The 21597-nt window shown below is 43.7% G+C and overlaps 1 protein-coding gene across 2 annotated transcripts in view; it reads left to right on the top strand.

Moving 5' to 3' along the window:
* ARMC2 (armadillo repeat containing 2) overlaps positions 1-21597 on the top strand; it is a 112012-nt gene that overhangs the window by 9428 nt on the left and 80987 nt on the right. For both annotated transcript variants that reach the window (XM_082732050.1, XM_082732051.1), the window contains 2 exons: positions 9874-10045; positions 18656-18863. In XM_082732050.1, the coding sequence (XP_082588176.1) occupies positions 9874-10045; positions 18656-18863 (380 nt within the window). The remainder of the gene's footprint in view (positions 1-9873; positions 10046-18655; positions 18864-21597) is intronic.

Here is a 21597-nt window from a genome sequence, read left to right as displayed (position 1 = left end):
ATATATATGTCTACATAAAGGGTCAAAGGTTTGTTACCCAAAACACTCCAGGGGCCTCCTGTCCCCTTATTCTTCATTCTACTCTTAACCAGTGACTCTCACTTTAAACTCTTTTGGCATGTTCTTTTGGTATTTACATCCAGAATTTTAAATAACAGTGTCTTGTTCCTCTCTGACTTGTGAGTTTGAAGAATTATCTAATGACTTCTCACTAAGGAAGGTGAAAATTTAACTCTTGTCTGTCCGCCCACACATCCACACAACAGTCATCCTTTTTGGCCCCAGTGCTATTCCCAGTATAGATATATCATCACTTTGGTTAGATCCCTTTTTCTATGATTATATAAATCCTGTTTACAACTGAGTCTGGAACTAATGATGATTACTTTCCCTTCCCCGTACCACTTTTTGTTTTCCCTGGTGTTAATTGTTGCCTTGCTTTTTTGTTCTGTATTACTGCCATCTCAACCCCAAACTCTTCTCCAGGGTTCTAAATCTACTTCACGTATTCAGGCACATGAAGTATTCTATTGATTCATCTTTTTGGAGAACTTTCCCCACTTTCTCCCAGACCATTTACCCTTGGTACCTGGCACACAGCTTGCTTCTCCTTCTTGTGATGGCTTACCTATCTCCTGTATCCCAGGATTTACTTTTGGAGTACTTCATCTGGTAGATTCTAGAGAAAGGGTTTATGGGAAGTACATTATTTGAGACCTTGATTGCTGTTTTTTCTCTCTAGAAGTTTGTAGGATATTTCTCTTTGTTTCCAGTGTTCTAAAATTTCATGATAATGGACCTTTGTGTTAGTTTATTTTCATCCATTGTGCTGGGCACCTCATGCCCTTCAATTCTGGGAAATGTCCTTGAATTATTTTGGTGTATCTTCCCCTCTTTTTTGTTCTGTTTGCTCTTTCTGGAATTTATTATCCCAATATGTAGGAGTCGCTGGACTGGTACTTCAGTTTTCTTTCCTTTTTTAAATTTTTATTTCCCATATTTTTTTTGGAAGAAACTTTATCTTCTAATCCTTTTATTGAGTTCATTTCTGCCATCGTTTTTTTTTTTTTTAAGATTTTATTTATTTATTTGACACAGAGAGAGAGATCACAAGTAGGCAGAGAGGCAGGCAGAGAGAGAGGGGGAGCAGGCTCCCTGCTCAGAAGAGAGCCCGATGTGGGGCTCAATCCCAGGACCCTGAGATCATGACCTGAGCCGAGGGCAGAGGCCTAACCCACTGAGCCACCCAGGCGCTTCTCTGCCGTCGTATTTTTAAATTATTTAATTATTTTTAATTTCCTAAAAGCTTTTTCCCTGCTCTAAGTCATCTTTTCTTATGTATAGTATTCTTGTGTTTCATGGTTGTGACATATTGAATGAGTATATTAATGATAATTTTGATTTTTGAATTATTTCCTTTTTCCTTTAAAATCTCTGTTGTGCCGTGTGTGTGTATGTGTGTGTGTGTGTGTGTGTGTGTGTGTTTGTGTGTGTGTGTCTTAAACAACAGAAATTTATTTTCTCACAGTTCTGAAGTAGAAGTCGAAGATCAAGAGGGCAATAGGGTTTGTTTCTACTGAGGCCTTTCTCCTTGGCTTGTAGATGGCCATCTTCTCCCTGTGTCTTTACATGGTCCTCCCTCTGTGTCTGTTGCATTTTAATGTTTGCTTTGGTTTCTCTTCTTCATGTCAGAGGCTCTCCTCTGATAGCTCATGCTGCTTGTTTGGCTGCTCTTATTTGAAAGTAGAAGCATGTGGAATAGACAGGTCGACCCATAGGTAATACCTAACCCCATCAGGGAGGACTGGCTGGGCTGTGTTGCTTATGAAACCCCCAGCAGCAGTATCTTCACGGATTAGCAGTATCTTTAGGGATTTCCTTGTGGCAAGGTAATTCTCTGTCGAAGTAGATTCTAAGCTCTTGCCTAGAGGATAAAGGCTGGTTGCTATCTTCCAAGAACCAGCTGGAGGAAGAAGGTAGGAATACCTAGCATTCAGTAGGTAAATATTCAGTTAATTTCTATTTTTTAATAAGTACCCTGACACTTAACTCTGTATAGTTAGCCTGATTCAGACACCTCTGTTTTACCCTCTCTATGGAGCAAATCTCCTGATGCTGTAGCGTAGCTACATGGAGCTGGGAGGGAAGGAGTTACACAGACTTTCAGCCAATCCTCCTTATTTAGGTCTTTTCCCCTTTTAGCTCTGCTGCCATAAGTACCTAGTGATACTAGTTCCTTAGACTGTCATGGAATCGGGGTGGTATTCAAGCTGCTTCTTGATTTTTTTTTTTTTAAGATTTTATCTGTTGATTTGACATAGACAGAGATCACAAGTAGGCAGAAAGGCAGGCAGAGAGAGGGGAGGGGGAGAAGCAGGCTCCATGCTGAGCAGAGAGCCCAATGTGGGGCCTCGATCCCAGGACCCTGGGATCATGACCTGAACCGAAGGCAGAGGCTTTAACCCACTGAGCCATGCAGGCACCCCTGCTTCTTGATTTTTATTACCGCATATATGTGTGCTTATTTGCATGTGTATATGTGTTTGTTTTTGATGAACTATTTGTAAGTAAGTTGCAGATCTTTTAAGACTTCATCCATAAAAATTTAAGTGTGCATCTCATATGAACAAGGAGACTCTCCTACATCACTACAGTATTATCATCAGATCTCAGAAAATTAACATTATTCAGTAATATCATCTAATGTACAGTCCATGTTCAGATGACCCCAGTTATCTCCAAATGTATCTCATATTCTTGAACTACTCATCAAAATGCTTCCATGAGGAAGATTATGCTTGTTCTTACATTGTAGATGGTAAAAATAAGGTTCTAATATAGTAAGCATGAACCAATGTGCAATAAACACTTTGTTAGCCATTGTTGACATGTAGTTTCTTACACTTACAGTCTTGGAAACCTCTTGGATTTTGAGCCAGCCACAAGAAGCCCCCTGGTTTGGAAGCCCAATGTGTTTACCTTGTTGTAGAGTCATTCTCTGTGTTCTGATTCTGTGATTTGACTCCCATGAATTGTTTTTAGTATTCTATAGTTTTTGGAGGTTCACTCAGTTTGGGCCTATTCTATCCTAAGAATCTCTAGTTCTAGAGTTAACCTAGTCCAATCCAGCCCTTGTCAAACTGGTACAGTCTTTGGACTGCAGGATTAGGTAGTAGGCAAGGATAATATTGGCCTTTGCTTCTGTTTAGGATCATTATAATTATATTTCTTTACTGCAGAATGGTTAGGTGCTATGTGCAAAGTAACAATAGACTCAGAAATCCCCATGTTGAGTAAAATAACTCCTTTAGTTTGAACTCTTTTTGTTATAGTAGATTATGTAAGGGTCTTAAGTATATATTTCATTTTAAACTGTAATATATATATAATATTAATTAATTAATTAAATATACTGTTATATATATTACATATATATTATATATATTAAATATACTGTTATATATATATAATATATATAATATTAATTAATTAATTAAATATACTGTTATATATATTACATATATATATTATATATATATTAAATATATAAATATATATTATATATATTAAATATACTGTTATATATATATTACAGTTTAAAATGAAATATATACTTAAGACCCTTACATAATCTACTATAACAAAAGGAGTTCAAACTAAAGGAGTTATTTTACTCAACATGGGGAAAGTTTGGAGCCCCCAGTCCAAACATTCTGAAAGTGAACTTATCCTAACCTGCCGTTCCACCTTCTGTCCTTTTCCTTTCCCCTCTGAGAGAACTGTGTGACTCCGAGAACCTCTTTCCTGCCAGAGGAGGGAGATGAGGGGAGGAGGAGTGCGGGAGGAGGGCGCGGGAACAAGGAGACCGCTGGGGAGGCCGGGACAGGGCGGTCTCCTAGTTCCCCGGCCCACTAGCTGAAAGGATTTGCGAAGACCTAAGTGACCGACCTTCAGCCCTTTCTGGCTCTAGGTGACTTTCTTAGGCTAATTTGCCTTTTAATAATTCCTCAGCTAGCAGTCAATCAAGGAAGAGGGACCAAGAAAGCACCCCATTCCAGCTGCTACGTTGAACAAATCAGCCTGTAGGTTTTCCCCGTATCCCTGTTTTGACTCCCGCCACCACCCCACCCCGGGGTCTGGCCCGTGCTCCTCCCCAACCCCCACACCCTCTAGCAAGTGGTGGGCTGCCTCCACTCAGCGGTGCCCTGGCCCCTGACCACTCGGGCCTTGGCTGCCTGGCCTGACTGGGTGAAGTTCCCATTAGGATCTGTAATCAGATCAGACAGGAGGGAAACATGTATACCTATTTGCTGTATCAGTATGAGCGGTACCTCTGTTTTCTTCTGTAGCAGCCCCCCACCTTCCCTTGACAGCTCTGAGGCATGGAGCTGTTGGGTAGTAGCAGTTATTTCTGTTTTCATTCTGCTACCCTGGTTAACTGGTGTTCAGATTTATATACACAGGAACTGCTGTAGGAAAAGAGATGTGACCCTGTGAATGAATAGGAGATTTTTGTCTTTCATTGTGTGTATATGTGTGTGTTTTTTTTTTTAAGAAACAGATTTATTGGCTCTGTGAGATTCTTTTTTTTTTAATTTCTTATTTTTTTAATTAACATATAATGTATTACTAGTCCCAGGGGTACAGGTCTGTGGATTGCCAGGTTTTTTCATCATTATTTTTGTCAAAACAACTCTTCCTGTGTTTCCTAAACCTACAAAGTCTAGTTGGTTTAAGCCTCATATATTTTTATTAAACTTTTTATTGACATGCAGAAAAGACACAGATCGTAAGAGTGCAGCTTCGTAAATTCACACAGACTCACCCCACTCTGTGATCAGCGTTCAAAAAGAAAAAAAATAGGTCATTACCAGCACCCCAGAAACTGCCTCCCCAGGGCAACTACTGTCTTGATTCCTCACAGCATAGATTAGGAGTTTTTTAAATTGTATTTATTTATTTTAGAGATCATGAGTGAGCAGGGGGAGGAGCCTCCCGAGGGAGAGGGACAAGCAGACTCCATGCTGAGTTCAGAGCCTGACAGAGCATTTGATCCCAGGACCCTGAGATCCTGACCTGAGGTGAAATTAAGAGTCAGAGGCTTAACCAACTGAATCACCCAGGCGCCCCAAGCATAGATTAGTTTGAGTCCTTTTTTTCCCCACGTTTTACAGGAACCAAGTTCCAAGTATTTGACAAGTTAGATAATATAATATATTTTTAAAAGAAAGGGATTTGGAATTCCCTATGTACCTTGGGGATAGGGGAAATCCAGGTTAAGAGAAAGCAGAATGCGAATGTCAAAGCAGTGTTTTTCTCTGTCACTTTTTCTGAATGGGAACATTACAGCAGCGAGTCACATGCTGGGAGTGACAGAGGAGCCCAGCACACCTGTGGACAAAAATCATAGTGATAGAGGCGCACATACAATTGCCACATCCAAAGGTTATGTGCTGGTAGGAAAAAAAATTTTTTTTTTTTTAAAGATTTTATTTATTTATTTGACAGAGAGAAATCACAAGTAGATGGAGAGGCAGGCAGAGAGAGAGGAAGGGAAGCAGGCTCCCCACTGAGCAGAGAGCCCAATGCGGGGCTCGATCCCATGGCCCTGAGATCACGACCTGAGCCGAAGGCAGCGGCTTAACCCACTGAGCCACCCAGGTGCCCCTAGGAAAAAATTTTTTAACAGCTTTACTAAGGTGTAATTGATATACAATTGTATGACTCAGCATTTCCAGAAAATAAGAACCAGTAGTCAGATAGATAGATAGACAGAAAATAAGAACCAGTAGTCAGATAGATAGGTAGACGCATACATACATACAAACATACAGATACATAGAGATTTGTTTTGAAGGATTGCCTCACGTAGTTGGGGGGTTGTTGAGAAGTCCCTCGGTCTACTGGCTGCAAGCTGGAGGCCCAAGCAAGCCAGTGGTATCTTTCCAGTCCAGGCCTGAAAGCCTGAAAAGCTGTGGGGGACAAGGTAGCCGGTGGCTGGTGGTGTGATTCCCCGTCTGAATGTGAAGGCTCGAGAACCGGAAGCACCAGTGTTCAAGGGGGAAAGATGGATGTTCTGGCTGAAGCAGAGAGGACAAAAATACCCTTCCTCACTTGCAAGAGTTTTTGATATTTGCTTTCTAACTTCCAGGAGGTCTTTTAGTGTGTGTGTGAGTGTTTGTGTGTGTGTGTGTGTGTGTGTGTGTGTGTGTGTGTTCTGTTGCTCTACAAATTAAATCCTAGCAACTTTCTGAGGTGGGATGTGGCAGACCCCCCTTCCTGTATAGTAGGGAGGACCCTGCCTTTCCATCTGGTGATCCAGAGAGGCCATGTCCAAAACTGGTCAAGGCCCGCCATGCTTGGGTGAGAGTCAAGACCAGGCACATTCTTTAAATGTTCTAGGAATTTTGTCTCATTTGATTGGGTTGTTCTATGAGAACAGTCTCATTCTTCAATAGACATTTTATCAGCAGGAACAAATCCTACCATCTGACTTTCCCAGTGTCCTTGATTATACTCGAGTCACTGGAGTGTCATGGTACACAGCAGCAGGGAGGTGAGGTCCTCAAGTTCTCTGTGTTCGCAAATGAAGTGAATCTTCTAACGAAACAGTTTTTACTGTTTTGCTCCATAAAAGCCAATTTGCTCCACAAAGGGGAAGGGTGTGTTGTAGAAGCTGGCAGGATGGAAATTGATAGCCTGTTTAGTAGTTTTCCCTCAAAGAACTAAAAATGCTTACATGTATTACTTTATACTTTACGTAGTCAAGTGAGATACACGTTTAAATGGAATAAATAATTTTCATTGAGGACAGGAGTCACATGGGACTAATTTTTCATTCTACAAACAGTGACGGATTTTGCACTAGGAAAATAATGTCTTTTATCAAGAAGCAGTTAAAGGGTTTTATCTTGCCATCCAGAGATCATGGAGTTATTTTCTTTTGGGTAAAAATTAGCTTTGTACATGTTCCCTTTATATAAGACCTTTTACTTTGTACCCAAAACATTTAAAACAGGGCATCTGTAAAAGAAACCATTTACTTTATTCACATTATTATTATTTGGCAGACTTTTCAATCTTTGTTTCAAGATTCAAGGTACCTGCAGAGTACAGGCTTTCTGAAATAAGAAAATCTCACATCTACATTTAATACTGACATTATCCATATATATTTAATCTTTCTTAACTATAACTAAAGCACTTATTTTCCTGTTTATACTCTTAACATTTTTGTTACTATTAGCTTCATGGGCCAAATCACATTCTTTTGAATATTTTGCAACAAGTTAGGGAGACTAGAAGTAAAGGGACTATTAAGTAAATATAGCATAATTTATGCAGACAGGTGAGTGTTGTCTCCCTTGGAAGGGACCCCTCTGAATTCAAAATCTTTTCCACAGCAAGGTTGTGTCAGAGGCTAGGGTCTTGGCTTTTTTTTTTTCTTCCCTTTTTTGAGATTTTATTTATTTATTTGAGAGAGAGGAAGCAGGAGTGGTGGGGGGTGGGGCACGAAGGGGCAGAGGGAGAGCAGGAAGCAGGCTCCCTGCTGAGCAAGGAGCCAATGCAGGACTCCATCCCAGAGCCCTGGGAACATAACCTGAGCTGAAGGCAGAGGTTCAACTGACTGAGCCACCCAGACGCCTTTAAAGGGCTTGGCCTTTTTGAAGCTTGGAAGAAAATCTGGCAAATATAGTGTTCAGGGGAGCTAGCCTTTCTCCAGCCTCTGTAACTGAAGTTGTTGGTATGTCAATGTCCCTGCTAGATGGTGCCAGTCTCCACTTGAGAGCAGGGCAAGTTCAGAGAAGTAAATGGCCTGGCCACAGTCACATAACTAGGAAATGGATTATACTCCAGTGTGGTTTGATCTCAGGGTGATTTACTCTTTCCCTGTATTAGACTGATTATTTTATTTTCCCTTTTTCTGTGTTTAGAAAAAAATGTGTCTCTAAAGTCATGAAGCTAATTTTTTTCCTGCCTGGTTGATGGATTGATTCTGGATGTAAATGAACAAGAGGATACAAAAAATATTTTGAAAACTATTATCATTATTGAAGTAAACAACTTCTTGGAAGGAGAACTCTAATATGTTCTAAGTTCTATTAATGTATTGAGAAATTGAGTGTTTGAAATTGAGTGTCATATACAATACATAACCTCACCCATTTTTCCAGAGCATCTGGCTTCAGTTTCAATCAGATTTCTAAAAAGTACACTGATTCACCTATTAGAATGACAGTCACTCTGTTCATATATTACATAAGTAACTTTAGGAACTTCAAGTCGATTGTTTTGGGCTAGAGAGCTAAAAGCACCTGCTGCCATAACACTACTCTTTCATAAACAGATAATCATGTTAAAGTTAGAGGGTGGAAGGGTGGATCACTAAGCAACCTCCAAAGTGGGAGTTTAGGTCCCTGCGAGGTTCTGGCCCTGGGTTAGAGGCTACCGCCATCTGGAAGTGAGACTACTAGATGCTCTGGTGGCAAAATGCCCAGTGTTTTGGTGCGGTATTTTTTAAAGTCTTTAAGGAATTGGAATATTTGCCAGTAATGTTCCTTTTCTAAGGGTATCAGCCTGGAATTCTTGAGATGTGGAAAATAAAACGTTTTTAAAAAGGTTTTATTTATTTGAGAGAGAGAAAGAGAGCACAAACAGGGTTGAGGGGCACAGGGAGAGGGAGAGGGAGAAGCAGATTCCCTGCTGAGCAGGGGGCCCGACGTGGGACTTGATCCCAGGACCCTGGGATCTTGACCTGAGCTGAAGGCAGACACTCAACCAACTAAGCCACCCAGGTGCCCCAAAACATTTTTTAAAGATTTTATTTATTCATTTGAGAGAGTGAGAGAGAGCACATGCACATGAGTGGGGGAAGGGGCAGAGAGAGTGGGAGAGAGACAGGCAGACTGGGCACGGAGTAGAACATAGGGCTTCACACAGGGCTCCACACGGGGTTCAATCCCAGGACCCTGGGATCAAGACCTGAGCTGAAGTCAGGCCCTTAACCAACTGAGCCACCCAGGTGCCCCGAAAATAAAACATTTTTGTATTGTAAGTCCAAAACATCTTCTTGTTCTTTTTTTTTATTATTAAGATTTTATTTATTTATTTGAGGGAGAATAAGTGAGAGAGAGCATGCAAGAGAAGGTCAGAGGGAGAAGCAGACTCCCCAAAGAGCTGGGAGCCTGATGTGGGACTCCATCCTGGAAGTCTGGGATCATTACCTGAGCCGAAGGCCCTTGTTCAACCAACTGAGCCACCCAGGCACCCCGGCTTCTTGTTCTTATGTTTTAGACTTTATAATCTAAATTATTCAAGAATTTTTATATTCTTGAAAAAGTAGTTTTGCAGAGTACAAAATATGTAACGATAGTACTTGGTATACATAGGTGTTCAGTAACTGCTTTCTGAGCTGGCAAGAACACAAAAATTTACAAACCATTTTGATCATATTGTATCAAATGTTACAGTCTCGTACAGATATCTGTTTCCGAGCATGGGTAAGTTGTTTTTTCAAACATCCTAAGCATGGTAATAGAGTATTTAAAATAGAATATTTAAAATAATGTTTTTATATTTGACAAAAACTATATATACTATATTAAATACGAATATGACAGAAACTATATATAATATATAACATATACATAATGTGATATATATGTGTGTGTGTATATATGTATACCACATGTCACATTAAGTCAAATGGGCCAGGGAGGTGTAGAATTGGGTGGCCAGAACGAGGCCAAGCGAAGCAGTGAGCCCTGTGCTCATCCAGAAGTATCAACACCAGCGCCGGGGGGGGGGGGGGGGGGGTGAGTCTTCTTTGAGACACGGAAATGCTCGCCAATCATTTGAAAAATCTCTTTCCAGAAACCGAAAGCTCCGGCATCTCCCACCACGGAGGAGGATCCTTGCCTTGCCTTTCCCAAGCCCCCAGTGGACCCAGCGAAGATCAGAAGACTAAGCAGTGCCCGAGCTCGCTTATTCAGGGCGGCCTCCCAGGGGGCCCTGCTACCCGACAGAACCCTGCCTCCTGCTGAGTGTAAGGCTGGGTCACTTCCTTTGAAATCTGGAGGGCGGGCATGTTTTTTTGAATGGGCACACAAAAGCTATTTTTACATGATTTTTTTTTTTTCAAACCCTACAGGATTTTTACATTAATGAACCCTTAGAGAATATTGTTATTCACCAGGTTATTCACCAATATTGTTATTCACCAGGTTATTCACCAATATTGTTATTCACCAGGTTATTGTTATAACCTGGTTAAGAAACAGGGTTCATATATTTTTCCGGGCATTTAAGAAGAATACCTAAATGGCCAGTTTTGTTTTGTTTTAAAAAGTTACTTGGTAGGAAAAGAATATTAGGGTAAGTGTTTAATAACGAGGAGGTTCACCTGAGTTGGAAATAAATGATTTTTAAATCAGAGTTCAAACAGTTGTTAATTTCATTAGGCACATTTAAGATTCATTCGATGTGCACTGAGCTGAGGTCTTTGAAAATACCTTTCCAATCCCATGGGACGGTGAAGCTAAAGTTGGATGGGGCCTGCCTAGTTCTTTTCCACAGAATGGCTAGTAGATTTCTAAACCTGGAAACAAAGAAGCTACAAACCTCAAGTTCTAAGGTGTGCCCCAACCTTTGGAATCACCCCTGCCAGAGTATACTAAGAGTTTTTCAAATTCTGCGGGAAATGACCCATTAGTGAGATGGCAATCAATTTAGTGGCTCACCAGCATTTAAAAAAAAATGAAGTAGAATAGAATGGAGAACATCAGGGCAAATCGCAGACCATAAGCTAAGTATTGCTTCAAGGAGGCCTACTGTAGTCGTGTACTTGCGTACTCAGGGTCGCATTACAAATTTGTTACATATTTATATTTAACTATATTGTGACTTTATTATTATTCTATGTAGTCATAACGTTGGAAAACCGCTTTACCAGGGGCTGACCACCCCTGCTCTCCTTCACTCAATAAGGCTTGAGGAAGAAGGCTAGGTTTACAGATGTAGAGAGGAGATTATCTGAAGACGGATCCCAAGAGTTCCAAGTCACTGCCCAAGGATCCTACTTGCTTGACATAAAAGCATTTTCCTTTAATTAGTCACTAACGTTTAAATGTAGAAGACCTCATGGAAGAATCCAGATTCACAACCTCTTCTGGGAAACTGGAAGACCTGGCAACACTGGGCCCCCGTTCCGGGGAGCACCCACCCCCGTTAGCCCAGAGTACAAGCCGCGGCTCCCCATGTCTCCTCAGCCCGCTTTCCTCATTTCCTGACCCCTCCGATCCCTCGTGAACCCTGACATCGCCGAGGATGTAGAATCAAGAAGGAAGGAAGAGACAAAGAGGCAAGACAGGGTGTGCAGATCACGCCATTACGGTGCTGTCGGTGCTGTCGCAGGATGTGTGATCAGGCAACTTGCTTTACCCCAGGTGTCCCGGTGTGTTTCTTTTCTGTCAGGCAATCAGATATTAACTGAGCCCCTTCTAAGTGCCAGACGGCACCCTCGGCCCCCAGGGCCCTGCTCTCAAACAGCTTGTGAGGTTTGTAAACAGTAAGTAGGAAAACAAGGAAATAAGATAATTTGGGTTCCGATAAGGCCGGTGAAGAAGATAAGTGAGATAATGCGCTGGAGAATGTCCCCGCAGGAGTACTGCACGTGAGATCCCGTGGCACTAGAATGTGTCCTTGAGGAGGTGGCCCTGAGTTGAAATGTGACCAGTGAGAAGAAGGCGGTCATGGTGAAAGCTGAGGACAACGAGCCCAGGCTGGAGGGACCTGGAGGCTCAGAGACAGGAGGAGGGTCACTCAGGTGGTGGAGGACCCGAGGCCATTGTGGCTGGAAGATGGTTTACCCTGGGGACATGGAGGGAGCCACCGCCCCAATGGGCCAGGCAGGGGCAAATGGCCCACACTCTGTGCTGCTTGCCCTGAAAAGCCAGCGCAGGGTTTAAGGAAGGGACAGACCTCCTCTACTTTAGTTTCTCAGCTCTAGCTGCACTTAGAATCCCCTGAGGAGCTTTTCAAATGGGCCCTCCCTGGGGACCCGTCAGACTGAAGACATCAGAGAGGAGTGGGGATTACAGGACCAAAGTCCTTGTCATTATGAGGGGCACAGGATCTGGAGCCCGGGGTTGGGAGTGAGGTCAGACCTCGCTAGGAACGCCTTAGAAACGGGGTTGGCAGGGCTGGTGTGAGGGTAGTGTCGCTCACTAGATGTTTTGCTTCTGAGCCTGGATGCCGCCTAGGCATTTTGTGCATTTAACTCTTGGTAGCTCTCAGGTGAGCGCCCTGAGGCTCACTGAGCTGTTCAGGTGTCTGTGCGGGTGACTGAGGGATTGAGGCTTCCCCCACCATCCTCACCGTCTCTGCTTCCCTCGGGGCTTTGCGCCTCCCCTTCTGTGCCCCCACTCCCTGGCTGTTGTCTGCACACCCACTGTGGCTGCCATTTCCCAGCGCTGAGACCGTCCTCTTGCTCCCTGAAGGGCCAGAAGCATGTCTTTGTTGCCATTCTTGTTGCCCTGTTCGCAGGTGTCCAGGGCTCCTCATCCCCGAGGTCCAGGTCGAAGTTGGGGTCAGCACTCATGGGACAATGACAGTAAAAAGTCATTGTCATTTTAAAAGCACACATTGCCCCATTAAAAACAATATACTCAGGGTGCCTGGGGGTGGCTCCCTGGGTTAAGCCTCTGCCTTCGGCTCAGGTCATGATCTCAGGGTCCTTGGATCGAGCCCCACATCGGGCTCTCTGCTCAGCAGGGAGCCTGCTTCCTCCTCTCTCTGCCTGCCTCTCTGCCTACTTGTGATCTCAGTCTGTCAAATAAATAAATAAAATCTTAAAATATGTATATATATATATTCTAAGACTCCAGCCTCAGCACCATTGTCATTCGTGCAGGGGCCTCCTGGGCTTGGTATTGGAGTCTGTGCTGTCTAGCAAAGACGCCTTTCGGTGGGGGACTGAGGCTCTCAAGGCAGGTGAGCGGGGAGACAGAGGGTGTGTGCCTGCCTTTCGCATGAAGTCATTTGTAGCTGACTCTGGCACAGGCAGGGAGAGGGGTGTGGTGGCAGGTTGGGAATTTCTGACTGAAGAAAAGGAAAGGGAAAGGGACGCGTGTGGCCGCCTTCGTAGGCCCCGCAGTGTAATTGCTGTGTGTTCACATGGGCCTCTTGGCTGGAGGTGGCAGTGTGACTAACCCCGCCCAGTTGCTCGAGCCGGACAGAGGCCACAGGGCCGTCTCCCCCTTCTCACCATCCCTGTCCTCTTGGCCTTCGCCAAGCCCTCAACAGGCTCCCGAAATGGGCTTCCGAAGTGTCTCCTGGCTCTGCACGTTCTTTGGCCACCATTGCCGCACCGCTGTCAGCCCCCCTCACCGTGCCTGGTCTCCTGGCGTCCCTGTCTTGCTCCGCCCTCCGCGCACCGAGGACCATGCTCCCTTGGAGCAGCCAGAAGAGCCTGGAGAAACCAAGCTGCCAACCGCACACGGCTGTGAGCAGCAGCCTCATCCCTTCTTCCCAGTGGACCGTGAAAAACGATTATTGCGCGCCATATGGGACAAGGGGGCAGGAGGCAAATAAAAATCAGATTGCATCATCCTCTTGCTGAAAACCCTTTGGAGGGCTCCCTGTGTCTGAAGGAGTGTTTGCCGAACTGAGTCCCAGCTGTCCCTTGGACGAGGGGTCCAGTGCTCAGATCGGTCTGCCTGCTTCCTCCCTCTCGTGGAGAGCCCCAGAGCACATGGGCCTAGCTGAGGGTTGGTAAAGATGCCCATTTCATCTTACTTCAACCCAGCATTTTATTTATTCATTCATTCATTTATTCATTTATTTATTTCCATGTAAATATTTACTATGCAGTGGCTAAGGGTGGGCAATGTGGTCAGTATTTTTTTTAATTTAAATTTATTTTTTCAGTGTTCCAAGATTCACTGTTTATGCACCACACCCAGGGCTCCACGCAATATGTGCCCTCCTTAATACCCACCACCAGGCTCACCCAACCCCTCACTTCCCTCCCCTTGAAAACCCTCATTTGTTTCTGAGAGTCCACAGTCTCTCCTGGTTCGTCTCCCCCTCCGATTTCCTCCAATGCACTTTTCCTTTCCTTCTCCTAATGTCCTCCATGTTATTCCTTACGCTCCACAAGTAAGTGAAGCCATATGATAATTGACTCTCTCTGCTTGACTTATTTCACTCAGCATAATCTCCTCCAGTCCTGTCCACGTGGATACAAAAGTCGGGTATTCATCCTTTCTGATGGAGGTATACCATTGCATTGTATATATGGACCATATCTTCTTTATCCAGGAAAAAAGACAGTCTTTTTAATATATGGTGCTGGGAAAATTGGACAGCTATGTATGGAAGAATGAAACTCGACCATTCTCTTACACCATACACAAAGAGAAAGTCGAAATGGATAAAAGACCTCAACATGAGGCAGGAATCTGTCAAAGTCTAGAGGAGAACATAAGCAGTAACCTCTTCGACATCGGCCACAGCAACTTTTTTCAAAACATGTCTCCAAAGGCAAAGGAAACCAAAGCAAAAATGAACTTTTGGGACTTCATCAAGATCAAAAGCTTCTGCACAGCAAAAAGAATAGTCAACAAAACAAAGAGGCAACCCACGGAATGGGAGAAGATATTCGCACATGACACTCCAGACAAAAGGCTGATATCCAAGATCTATAAAGAACTCAAGCTCAACACACAAAAAATAGATAATCACATCAAAAAATGGTCAGAAGACTTGAAAAGACACTTCTCTAAAGAAGACATACAAATGGCTAATAGACAATGAAAAAATGTTCATCATCATTAGCCATCAGGGAGATTCAAATCAAAACCACATTATACCTGTTAGAATGGCCAAAATGAACAAGACAGTAAACAACAAGTGTTGGAGAGGATGTGGAGAAAGGGGAACCCTCTTACACTGTTGGTGGGAATGCAAGTTGGTGCAGCCACTTTGGAAAACAGTGGGAAATTCCTCAAAAAGTTAAAAATAGAGCTTCCCTATGACTCTGCAATTGCGCTACTGGGTATTTACCCCCAAGATACAGATGTAGTGAAAAGAAGGGCCATCTGTACCCCAATGTTAATAGCAGCAATGGCCATAGTCGCCAAACTGTGGAAAGAGCCACGATACCCTTCAAACCTAGCATTTTACAAATGTACTTGATGGGGGAATCTGTGTTTTGAAGAATGCAGTTTGGGAAATACTAACCTAGCAGAAGAGCTGGCACACTTTTTCTGTGAAGAGCCAAAGAGTAAATATTTCAGACCAAATGGGCCAGATAGTCTCTGTTCAACCTATTCAACTGTCCTACAACTCTGTTGTAGTGGGAAAGCAAGATAGACCGATTGATAGGCCCCAAAACTTGAAGTTCTTCTCAGTTTCACATGTTTTAGAATAGTGTTCTCCTTTGAGTTCTTCCCAGCCATTGAAATATGTAAAAACCATTCCTAACTCGCAGGCTATACAAAAACAAGGGGCAGGCTAGATTCAGTGGATGGTTTGCTGACTCCTGCTGGAGGGGATGAAGTCCCTACTCCTCTGCATGCACAGCTCTCTGGCAATCTGGCCCCAGACTAACATTCCAGGCCCTTCTCTTGACTCTCCTTTGCCTCCCGCCCACAGCCTGTGCACCAGCAGTATGGACCTCCTTGCAGTTCCCCGGACCTATCCTGCTACTTCAAGCCTCTTGCAAAATCGGCTCTATCATTTGCTGGACCCAGTGCAAAATGAGAATACAGAGCTCTTTGTTCAAAAATTATTGAGAATTCCAAGATGGCAACAGCAAAGCATTCAACCAAATGCAGGGCCCTTCTAAGTAAGGGACCCAGCTTGACTGTACAGCTTATATACACACGAAGCTAGCTCTGACTCCAGACTTTTGTTCCTTTTTCTCAGAACTCCTTTTGGCCTCCTGTTAATCCTTCAGAATACTTCTCAGGCTCTGCCTCCTCTATGAATCCTTCCCTGACCAGTCCCAACCCTTCGGGCTCTCTTGTTCTCTCTACTGCCCTTACCTGGCCCTGGGCCATACTGTACGACATTTCTCTCTTTAACACTTCTGCCTCTCTGTCTCCCCTATTAGACTCAGCAACTTCAATAGGAAAAAAGGATTTCTTTTACTGGTAGCCTGAGAACCTAAAACGGGGACTGATATATGGTCGGTGCCAAAGCAGTATCTGTGAAATGGAACTGTTTCCGCATGGTAGCCCTGCTTGTTGTAGACTTTTGAAGTTTAACCCATGATCCATTATGAAATTAGTACAGTGTGCTACGGACATTTACCAGGAACACAAAGGGCATTGGTACTCATGCTCAGTTTTATTGTGGACCTCCATCGGGGGAGTCAGAGGGAGCCCAGGGCAGCTCCTCACTGCAGTAATAACTGACAAGCTCCCTCCAGTAGACTGTGAAGTCAGAGGGGCAGCAGCAACTCCGCCCCTGAGTATGGGTCCACTTACCCCCTACAGCAGCAGCTCTGCATGGCTGGGATTCCCTGCTTCTCCCCCACTGTTAGACTGCTAGCCCCCAGAACAGCACCCAACACAGGGCAGCGAGTACCTAATAACTATTCCTGGAGTAAACGAATGAAGGAAAACACTGCTAAAATGTAGGAATAGGCTAAAACTGCATTACTTAAGACAAAATCTGGGCTTTGTAATTCAGTAGTCAAGGTATTTAAGGCAGCGTGGTGCCACAGAGAGAGCCCTGAACCAGAATTTGGGATTCTTGGGTTTCCTTAGTAATACTGACAATAACTTCTATGTTTGTAATAAATCACTTTACTAGACCATATCAGTTCATTCTTAGCACATCCCTAAGAGGTGGGAACCACTGAGGAAGGTGAGAGAAAAGTTGAGTGACCTGCCCGCTTCACTCAGCCAGAACTTGACCCTAAATCTGATGGAATGCAAAGCCCATGCTCTTCAAGCTGTACGGTCCCAGCCCGCCCTGAACTTGCTCTGTGAACTTAGACTGGTCACGTAACACTCAGGTTTTCAGTTTTCTCATCTGAAAAATTAAGTTTAGACTAGGCCATCTTGAAGGTTCCTTTCAGCTTTAAAACTCATTGTTTCGAAAGCAGGGAGCTTAGTCGGAGTGGACTAAGTGGTTTTGTTGGTTTTTATTGGTTTGTTCAAGTGCAAAAAAGGAAACTTTGAGTTGCTCTGGAGAAGCTTGCAAAGCAGTATTTTCTATATGAACCTCATCCCTACATTCCCCCTTGAAAAAAAATTTTTTTTAAAAGATTTTATTTATTCATTTGAGAGAGAGAGAACAAGCAGAGGGAGGGACAGTGGCAGAAGGAGAAGCAAGCTCTCTGCTGAGCGGGGAGCCCGAGGTGGGGCTTCATCCCAGGACCCCAGGATCATGACCTGAGCGGAAGGCAGATGCATAACTGACTGTGCCACTCAGGCACCCCTGAAAAAAAAACATTTTATCAGAGACTCAAGTGTGCTAGCAGCATCACAAATGAGCTATTCCTAATGGCCACTGGCTGATAAAGAAAGAGTGTTGTATCATAGGTCTAAGAATCTGCAGTCATACACACAATAGTTGTTTAGTTTAGAGACTGGACTTCTGTTTGCAACTATTATCCTCTTCGTCCTCTTCAGAAAGACTTCAAAGCCAATGCCTTCCTCTTCCTACCAGCTGGCAGTGGTGTCTAGGTCCTCCCCGATCTGGGTGCTGTCTCTCTGATCAGCTCTCTTCCTCTTCTCCCTCACGTACTCCGCTCCTGTTGCGTCTTGAGCTTGCCAGGCGCACTCCTGCCTTAAGAGTGCCCTTCCCTCTGCAGGGAATTCTGTCCCTTGTCAACCAGTGGCTAGATGCCTCACCTCCACTGCTTACCATGTCCAGCCTCTTCAAAACTGCTGTCTACCCCCATCCCCAACCCTCTTTAATTTTCTCCATTTTTCTACTTTTGCTTTATTTCCATAGTACTTATTATATTATATCTTGGACCTCATTTATTGTGGTATATTATTTATTATCTGTTTATGCCTATTAGGATATAAGCCTACAAAGTCAGGGATCTTTGTTTCATCAATGATACCTCCTAAGTATCTAGACCAGTGTCTAGTCACTCAGTACTTTTTTTTTTTTTAAGATTTTATTTATTTATTTTAGAGAGGTGGAGGGAGGGAGAGAGAGACAATCCCAAGCAGGCTCTACACCCAGCATGGAACCCCCGATGTGGAACTTGAGCCCATGACCCACCACCTGAGCCGAAAGCAAGCGTCAGACACTTAACCGACTGAGTCACCAGATGCCGTAGCACTCAGTATTTTTTGAATGAAAAGTTGTTAACATGATCAAATTCAGGAAAAGGAGTCATTGTTCTGGGACGCAGAAGTATTTCTGTGGACTGGGTTAGTCATAAACCTCCATTCAAGTTCATGTAGACTCTGAGAGAGCAGAGAGAAGATCCCATTCATCTTAATGAATCGATGCTGCCAAGCCTGAAGTAGTGGGAAGGTCTTGTAGATTTTGGCAACACAATTCCAGACTAGATTATAAGTAATATAAAAAATTTTAAATTGTATAAATTCTTAGATTGAGAAAAATATTGAAAGAATGATTCCAAAAATCAGAAACACTTTGACCAAACATCTCCTTGATTCTACAGCAAAGACGGCGGTGGAACCCGAGGAAACAGGTGTGATGGGGGACCCTATGGTGAAAATAAACGGGATTTATTTAACAGAATCAAGAGCTGTTGGCCGCTTAAAGAGTCACCCACTTCAGCTAACTTATGATGGAGGCTTCAGTGAAATCGAGAAGCAAGAAATGCGCAAAGGGACAACCACCTTGCCATCTCATCTCAGAAGTGGAGGGTCAGTATTCTTTTGATTTAGTTTTCTGTTTAGGATAAACTGTGTCCTATACTAGTTTGTTTCCTAATCTTATGTAGATGACTGATTTGCATTTTCCCTCTTATACAAATACATTTTTAAGTTAATGACGCATGAATAGGAAAGATTTTTTTTCTCATGGCCAAATGGAGTTGGTGTTACATCATTCCCTATTTACTCCTCAGGAAAACATTTATTCATACCCACCGAACGCCGCGTTGATGGGCCCATCAGAGTAGTCTTTGCTTTAGTTAGGCTGTTTGGCCAGCCCTCGAGTGATGAGTGATTGTTCTGTTTGTGGGTTATTTGGGATTCCTGGCTGGCCTGGAATCTCACATTCCCTCCCTTGGATTAGTTCAAGCTGTTAATTCCACCAAAGAGTAGACACTTTTCTTTTTCCCATGTAGAAACTTGGATTCAAATACTTATTTGGCAAACAGGTAAATAGTTAAAACAGGAGAATCCTGTACCTTTCTCTTGTCCGTGATATCCCTCTCCTAATCCCTCACAAAATTAATTATTGGGAATTACTTTATTTCATACCATGTTCCTAGACAGGGCTTTCTAGGGCTTCCCCTAGAAAATCGAGGAACAATTTTCTTACCATAGTAAGATTTGTGGAGAAATGTTCACTGTACGGACCATATGAATTCTCCGGTCCCCTCTCTCGCCCTCCACCACCCCCGCCCTGTGTTTTCCTAAAGAAGTCTCTCGAATGAAGGGGAACTGGGGTGGAGGATGGGAGTAGAGAGGGCAGCCTCTGTTCTCTAGCCCCAGGCCAATAACGAGGCTAAGATATGCAGAAGGTCTTGGACTCGCCTGGGTCATTCAGTTAAAGTTATTTTTCTAGGACTTTCCATTGGGTCATTGTGGACAACTGCCCGGTTCAGCTTTGCCTAATAAGATTAAATTCCATGAGCCATTTTAAGACCGAGGACTTGTTGCCCTCACTTTAGATTTTGGGTCTGACTTTGGCTCGGAACACACGCCGTGTGCTTAAAACTTTTCCCGGAACCGGCTGCTTGGCAGCTGGTTAGCTTAGCTGAACTGACCTTGTCTGCAGACGCAGCCCGAAGAGTGTCACACACACGGAATTCATATCAGGCAACCTAGTTGTCCTGGTCATGTTGCTTTGCATTCAGAACATTTTTTAAATTAAAGGAAAAATGAAATAACTCCTTAAGTGGAAGAGAATGACTTCAAATTGGGACTCTGGGAGCTAAGCACAAAACATCAGACTGGCCATTGCAACCGATCTTTTCCAGTTGGTGACTAAGAATGGGCTGCAGGCCTCAGAGCTTAAACATAAAAGACCACTGGAGAGCTTGAGTTTCTTCAGCGCTGAAGTGAAAAGGAAACATTTATCTTGCTGCACCCATCCTTACAGTAATTAAAGTTGACTAGGAAAAAACCAGACAAGAGCCGTTTTATTTTGTTTTATTTTATTTTTTTCTTGCAAACCTTCAGATGTTGCAGAATTATCTGGCAAGGCAGAGGTCATTCTGTCTTCCTCTGCTGGGATCGGGGAGGGCATTTTCAGTTGCATATTTTACCCCACCAACAGCAAAGGAGAAATCAGTTAGGGACTGGAAGCCCTTCTTCCTGACTGCCCAAGTCGGGGGCCCTAATTGTTTTCCTTCTGTTCGGTGAGGATGGCTTTTGCGTCGTGTAATGACTGTGTCTGAGTCGAGTTTGCAAGGCACCCTGGCGAGTTTAACTTCCAATTACATGTCTGCTTTATGAGTCTTTACCTCCTTGAATCACGGATGGAGTTTGGTTGACGGGGTGCCAAAAAAACAGTTTATACAGTAGGATTAAAACAAACCAGAAAATGGAAACTATTAGCAATTCTGTCATTAATTACATTTGTGAATCAATCTGGGACACTTGATAATTGTTTCTCGTAAACATTTAAGTGAAGAATTCCAAGAAATGATCTTTGCTATGCAGTGGAGTAGTCCCAGTTTTGATGCCAAAGCCTTACTCAATTAACATTTTTCCGTCTTTAATCCCTAATGTGGTAAATGACAACTCTTGTCAGTGAGCCCCGCTGGCGGGGGGAGGAGGGGTAGGGAATGCAAGAACTAGAAAAGGAGGAGGCTTGAGAAGACACTGGCTGGAGGAGGAGCACAAGCGGGTCTTGGAAAGAGGAAAGAGGAAGTGAGGACCAGCGCCCCGCCCCCCTCGTGCAGGGGAAAGAGGAAGTGAGGACCAGCGCCCCGCCCCGCTGGTGCAGGGTCCTTACCCACTTGCTTAATGTGGGGGATGTGACCACCTTCACGCTGCCTGCTTCTGGGCTGGGTAGAGAAGGGAGCGGTCTATTCCGGCGAAGTACCTTTGATTTGTACCCCCTTAATTTAAGAGTATGGATAGCTCAGACCCAGGATGGACTGGAGTTTCACTTTATGCTGGTCGTGATGGAAAAAGGATTTGCTAAGCAAGCTAGCATCATAAAAGAGATCTTGGAGGACTATGTAACTTTCCCAAAGAGAATATACTCTGAAGAACTTACCCCGCTGTCATCCTCAAACAGTCTTGCAACTCCGACACTCTCGCTGTGTCCGGTTAAGGGCCCATCTAAGCTTTGGCCGGCTTGCTCCTTAGGGACACTCCATTTTCTCTTACTTTGTGTTGCCATGTGGATTGAAAACAATAAAGCTTCCATTAGAATATGAATGTGTATATATGTTTATCCACCTAGCCATTCATCCATCCA

The sequence above is a fragment of the Mustela nivalis genome (genome assembly GCF_964662115.1).
Source record: "Mustela nivalis genome assembly, chromosome: 5".
Taxonomy (NCBI): domain Eukaryota; kingdom Metazoa; phylum Chordata; class Mammalia; order Carnivora; family Mustelidae; genus Mustela; species Mustela nivalis.
Note: the sequence above shows the minus strand (reverse complement) of the source record. Positions and strands in the feature narration are given on the sequence as shown.